Source organism: Merops nubicus, unplaced genomic scaffold (assembly GCF_000691845.1).
Source record: "Merops nubicus isolate BGI_N331 unplaced genomic scaffold, ASM69184v1 scaffold5908, whole genome shotgun sequence".
NCBI classification, from domain to species: domain Eukaryota; kingdom Metazoa; phylum Chordata; class Aves; order Coraciiformes; family Meropidae; genus Merops; species Merops nubicus.
Genome location: NW_008626227.1, coordinates 1 through 6,120, shown reverse-complemented (window position 1 = coordinate 6,120; position 6,120 = coordinate 1). Strand labels below are relative to the sequence as shown.

Genomic DNA, 6,120 nt, shown 5'->3' with positions numbered 1-6,120 from the left:
ACTAGCCAGGGAAATCCACCTGCCCCAAAAGAGCATGGCAAGATGTACTGCTCCCTTATAACAAATCTGTTCATAGCAGCTTACCTGTGTGGAGATTGCTTCTCAGTCTCTCAGGAGACTTGCCCCAAGCTTTTCTCATTCTCATTACAGATATGTCATGCAAAGTGATAACAAAGGAATAACTGATGCAAGCTTCAAGCTGAGATCCTTCAGCTCAAATTAGACCTTTGATGCTCTTTGATCTGAAGCACTTTTCAATTGCAAGCAGACTACAAGAATAGCTTTCCCCATTGAATTTTTATTGGTTTTACCAGTTGTGCTTGGCATAGGCTCTCTTTTGCTGCTAAATATCAATTATCTTTAACTAAATAATAACTTTCATGTTGTTCTTGACCAATGCTGTCTGTGTTCCACAGTGTTCTCCTCCAGCCTGCTGGCTGAACATGACAGACCAGGCTCTATGAAAGTGTCACTGACCACACTGTTGATTTCCTTAAAGACAGTATTTTTCCTTTTATTGGTAACTTCCTATAGATAATGTATTTTCTCAGAAGCTCACAATTTTGCAATTCAAAATATAGATCTATAATCTGCCCACTGAAGGCTGAGAAAGTTTGTCTTCTCCTCGGAAGGGATTAAAATAGATGTGAATTATTCCGCAGGCTGGAGGACAACACACTGCACTGCAAAAACCTCACTGGGTTCAGTAACAGCAAAAGAACAAAACTATTCATACCACAGGGAAACTCACAGCCTCTTGCTCCAAGTCTGAGGAAAAGGTGGATCAACAACTCAAGAGTTTTTTTCACTGCTTCAATAAAATAGAAAAATATGGGGGAAGAAAATGTTCTTTATTCTGATTGAACCGTTTAAATGTGTCTGATTTCCCTCGTTGCTACCTGTTGTTCTTCCACGAGGTCCTACCCCCTCACTAAACATCTAAAACAGCCACAGTCCATGCAGGACATAGACACAGAGGGGGAATGAAGCAGAGGCAACAGCAGAAAGCTTGATGGATGACCAGTATGGGTGAGCAGCAGGGAGACCTCCCCACTTTAACTGCTCACACCTTGAGCTAGGTGTTATTATCCATCTACCATTTTGAGGAAGGGCTGAGGCAGGAAAAGCAGAAACACCTGGAAGGGTGCAGACTGCCCTGGATGTATTGCATGAGAACCTACAGCCCTTTGAGGCCCAGCAGGCTCCTTTTGAGCAGCCATTGCTCCCTGAAGCAAGAAAAGTGAGGGCTCAGTTCTGCCCTCAGCAGGGTCCAGGCTCCTGCAGAGCTCGTGTCTCATTTTTTTTCCCAGGGACTACTGCTCTCAAAGGCAAGATTTTGCTGCCTCAGCAGAAGGCAGAGACCTCCAGCTCCTGCTGGCTCCTGTGGGAGAACAGCAGCCTTGCTGCTCCAGGAGGCAAAATCTGCTTCACTGATGCCATTTACTATCTAGAAAATGCCAGCAAGCTGCTGTTTGCCACTACCCCACCAAAGCACGAGGCAGGTCACTGTTGTCCTTGGCAGGTTTGGACCTGAATACTGAGTGAAATCATGCTCATTCTCCAAAAAAGGCAAGGCCAGCCCTCTCTGAAGTGTGGCATTTCCTAGCTGCCACCAAGCCCACTGCCTCAGTGGCACGACCAGAGAGCCACCCACTCCACAGGGCTCCTGGGAGCTCAGCAGCAGCAGTGGCTTTAATCTTCCTCCTCAAAACGAGGATAAACTGACTTTAAACATTCAAAAGCAGGCACTTAGCACATCTGTGGCCCCTTAGGGGTAGGAGGTAAGGACTTCTGGATATCAACTCTTCAGTGGCTTGTGACTACACCAGGATTGCTGCCTAGGCATAAAGACAGTTGACGGGTTCATTTGGGTCATTTCAAGTAAACTGCATACACACATACACGTTGTATTTATTGAGTAGTGCTGTGAAAACTTCACCCCGACACGTCACTGATCTGGAGGCAGCAGGAGACACAACTAGCATAACATGGGTAAGATTCACATCTTCTGGGGTTTTTTTTTGAGATACCACAAAAAACAGGTTATCACTGCACTTCAGAGGAAGTCAGCAGGTTGCCTCTTGACTTCTTGTGATCAGAACTGTCACAACCTTTTTACTAAGAAATGTGAGAAAATGATATCTTGAGAGGAAAGGTGAGTGTACTGAGGTGCTGTCCCAAGAAAGTGGTGTTTACATCTAGGTTAGTTAAAGGGGCAAGACTAAACAACCCAGCTGAAAACTCTTCCTATGAGAGTATTCCCTGCTGCCAAAGGAGGCGGTTGGAGATGGAGGGAGAAGGTATCTGAGTAGAAACATGATCCATGTGATGAGATGCTGGATTTCTCTCAGGTGACTACAGCTGGTGCCAATCCACACTGCAGCTGGGGCTAGAAGACAACTAAAATCAAACTAAAAAAACCCAGAAAATTCTTTGTGGAATGAAAATAAACAACTGTGCAATGTTGGGGTTAGAGGAAGGCAGGCTAGGAAGCCCACAATGAGTTTCCAAGATTCAGGGAGAGCTGAAATACCCACCATGGTCAGCATCTTTGATAGCTTCCACTACAGCTTGCTCTTCGGGACGTCCGAGTCCATCAGGTGCTGCCAGAAGAAGGCCTGTATCCTGTGCCAGGCGTCTTCCTGGGCTTTGGCATGTTCCCTCCATTGCCCCCCCCAAAGCACAAACGCCCCGAGCACTCTGTGGATGGAAGCCTGGCACAGAGGCAGGTATGGTGGCTCCAAGAGGTGCCCAGCTCCAGGGTAGGAGCAAAACTCCGCGTCCCGCCCGTGCTGCCGGATGCGCTGAACAGCATCCTGGCAGTACAGGTCACTCTTCCAGTTCCTGTCATCCAGTCCAGACAGGAAGAGGAACTTGGCCAAGGACCTCTCCAAGGGAATGCGACAATCCCAAGTTGCTGGGTCCCTGTGATCATCTAGGACATCTGAAAAATCTACTAGGCCAGACTCGTCACTGGTCTTTACCCTCCCCAAGTTGTAGGGGTGGGCAGGAATAGTGAAGCCATCCCCCTGCAGAGGAACGAAAGAATTAAAACTACTTCCAGATATGCTGACAGCTGCCTTGATGCCAGGTAGAAACGTGGCCATGGAAAGGGCCAGATCAGCTCCTTTAGACAAGCCCAACACGCCAATCCCAGTATCTTTCACCTGAAACACAATTATGAAAACAACCATTATCAACTACTCATGTCCTGGGCTGACAGAACATCTCCAGTTCTCCTTCCTCACTCCTCATCGAGGACCACCCATATCTTACCCCTTCCCTCTCTCTGCTGAGGTTACATCACTCCCACATCTATCCTTTTGATGAGCCTCCACAAGAGTGACTATGATTTCCACAGCTCCTCAACATTTCTGGTCCTCTAACACTTTTTCTCCCTGGTGAGCTCTACAGACAAAGCCACTTTGCTCCCTCCACATCCTGGCTAGACACTTGCTCTCAGTGTTCTATCTTTCACTGCTCCTGTACCCAAAGCTCCTCAATCAACTCTCCTCAGGTCCCCTTTAGGAAAACCACTTTTCAGTGGGTTTACTTGCATAGATTTTCTTCCATGACTTTTTTTTTTATACTCTCTTACAGCTGACCTGTTATTTTCTGGTTTGTCTTGGAACACAAGTGGTGTCCACGTGCTAGAAATTAAATAACTTAGAGAAATTAACACCTCATTAAGTAGCATTCCATTAAAAGTTTAAATGCTACTTGCTTTCTCTTGGTCTTTTGTGGTTTAAGTATGACAATATATTGCTCTAAAGTGTCTTTCTCATCCACCATACTTGTTCAAATACATCCCCAGCTTCTTAAGCCATGGCACTCTCTCCAGTGCTACAACTGACAGGGGTCCTGTTGTTAAAGTGGTTTATTAATTGTGAAAATTACTCCGAATCAAAAGCCTGTAACATCTTTGTAGGAAAAAAATGTAGTCTGAAAAAAAATAGTAAATGGATTTTTTTACCTTTCTAAAATCTTGAAAGATGCAAAAGTAGGGGAAAAAAAATTAAGATATCCTGCTTAAGGAATTTTGTGCTTGTGAAAATTACTCCGAATCAAAAGCCTGTAACATCTTTGTAGGAAAAAAATGTAGTCTGAAAAAAAATAGTAAATGGATTTTTTTACCTTTCTAAAATCTTGAAAGATGCAAAAGTAAGGGAAAAAAGATATCCTGCTTAAGGAGTTTTGTGCTTCTAGTCCAGGAACTAGGATTTAATTTGGATTCACCTTTACACAAATACCACTCCGTGGACTGTTATAACAAGTTGTGCAAAACCAACTACTTGTAAAATTTGAGTTGAGGCCCATGATTCTCCATCTCTCAGATCTGCTGTCTGCTGGACAAAGTGGTCTCCTTCTAACATCTCAGAAACTTAGTTGCATTCAGTGACACACAGCATTCCAACGAGAAAACTGGAACACAGCTTCCAACAGGAGCCCCACAGTTTGTCTCTTACCTGCTGCTGCTTCCGCAAAAAGTTGACAGCTTCCTCAAAATAGCCCAGTTCAAGACTTTCTGGCATAGCAGGGAGATCTTCAAAGGCCATGTAAGCAACAGCCAGAGTCACAAAGCCTCTGCTAGCCAGAAGACTTGCTCTGTACTCCACAAGACCTCCTCCAGACCCATACAAATCGATAAGTCCAGGGAACGGACCAGGTCCTGCAACAAAAGGTGTGTATATAATCAGAGAGAAAAGTTTCTGCAGTTGTCCTTTCAGCAGTGTCCCCTCAGCACACACCAGAACAGTAGATATCAGAGGGAAATCATCCTCTGAAGCACAGGTTGCCATTCTCAGGCGCACACACAATCACTGTAAGGACACTGATTTGGGTATTTCTTCTCTCTCTTCAGAACTCCTTATAGGAAGTTCAGACATTGGGCATCCTTCTCCCACCATGAATTTCAGCTGGCATTGGCCCAGATGTTCTCAGGCCACTGTGGATCGATGAACAAACATCACCACTGCCTGAGCTGTGCCTCTTTAGGAACTGTGCTAGCAAGTTATTCAGGGAGGCAATACCTGAGTTATGAAATGGACCCACCTACACCAATTCAGGCTTCGGCATGACCTGGGTAACTACCCCTGGGTTTCTCAGTTCTCCTCCTGCAGCCATGGGACCTTCCCTTCCTGCTGCTGCCCTGCCCATTATTACAGCCAGACTTCCCTTACAAGATTTGGTGCCACAGCAGATGGAAGGGATTTTTTTATTCATTACAGGGCAAGACATTCATGTTGAAGTACTGCTCAAGGAACATGAGTAGCTCAGGGCAGCTTTACACAGGATCCAGTTTCAGTGCTGTCTCCACAAAAACCTGTGGAATATGCCACCTGCTTAATTAAAGGCCTTGCTTTTCTCATTTGTCTCCAAACTTCCGAAGCATCCCGTGCAGCCAAGCTGCTCAACCAGGTGTTTCTGACTCTTCCTTTGGCTTCTCCTTAGCCAAAGCGAGAGACAGAGAGACAAGTCCAGAGCCTGCAGGGAGATCTGGGGCAGCTACTGGAGCAGCCCAGGCTGGCTGCAGCCCAAGTCCAATGCTCCCCCCACAACTCCTCACTCCACGGCCAAAGCAGTCACGCCTCACAGCTCTGCTGCAGACCAGGGGCCTCTTTGTCCTGTCAGCTGATTCTGTTCAGCTAAGAACTAAAAAGGCTTTCCCCCAGGGCTCTGGGGAAGGTCCTGACCCTCCTCAGCTGGGACACCCAGGAGACACCTCGTGTCACCTCACTGCTGTCCCTGCAGCCCCTGCCTCAGGACTTGACCCGCCCGGGCAGCACCGAATCCTCCCTGCTCTGCTGTGCCCAAGCAGCCGGGCCCAGCACGGGCTGAGGGAGCCACGGCTGAGGCTTTGCTCCGGGTGGCCGAAGGCATCCAGGGGCCACGGGGCACACTATAAATCTCACCTGGAAAAGCCAAGGGCATTAGGACTCACCAGGAGGGAGGAAGAGGGTTGCTTTCAGACGACCTTCTCTGACCGAAATCCTTTTCACCCCCTCTCCTAAAAACCATCGCTCGTGGGTGCATTTCCCCAGCAGGCGGCTGGCGTCGCCGTGCCCCTCATACACCTCCAAGTCCACACGGAAGGGGGTCAGGACGTCCCTCTTCGCCAGC

General features: G+C 47.2%; 1 protein-coding gene across 1 annotated transcript; it reads right to left on the bottom strand.

The window, feature by feature from the left end:
• Positions 1 to 2,564: 2,564 nt before the first annotated feature.
• LOC103778337 (acyl-coenzyme A thioesterase 1-like) lies at positions 2,565 to 6,116 on the bottom strand (the record flags this gene model as incomplete). The annotated part of the gene is made up of 3 exons (XM_008945920.1): positions 2,565 to 3,167; positions 4,467 to 4,669; positions 5,942 to 6,116. Coding segments are annotated over 3 exons (981 nt in total), but the record flags the coding sequence as incomplete, so codon positions are not given.
• Positions 6,117 to 6,120: the final 4 nt, after the last annotated feature.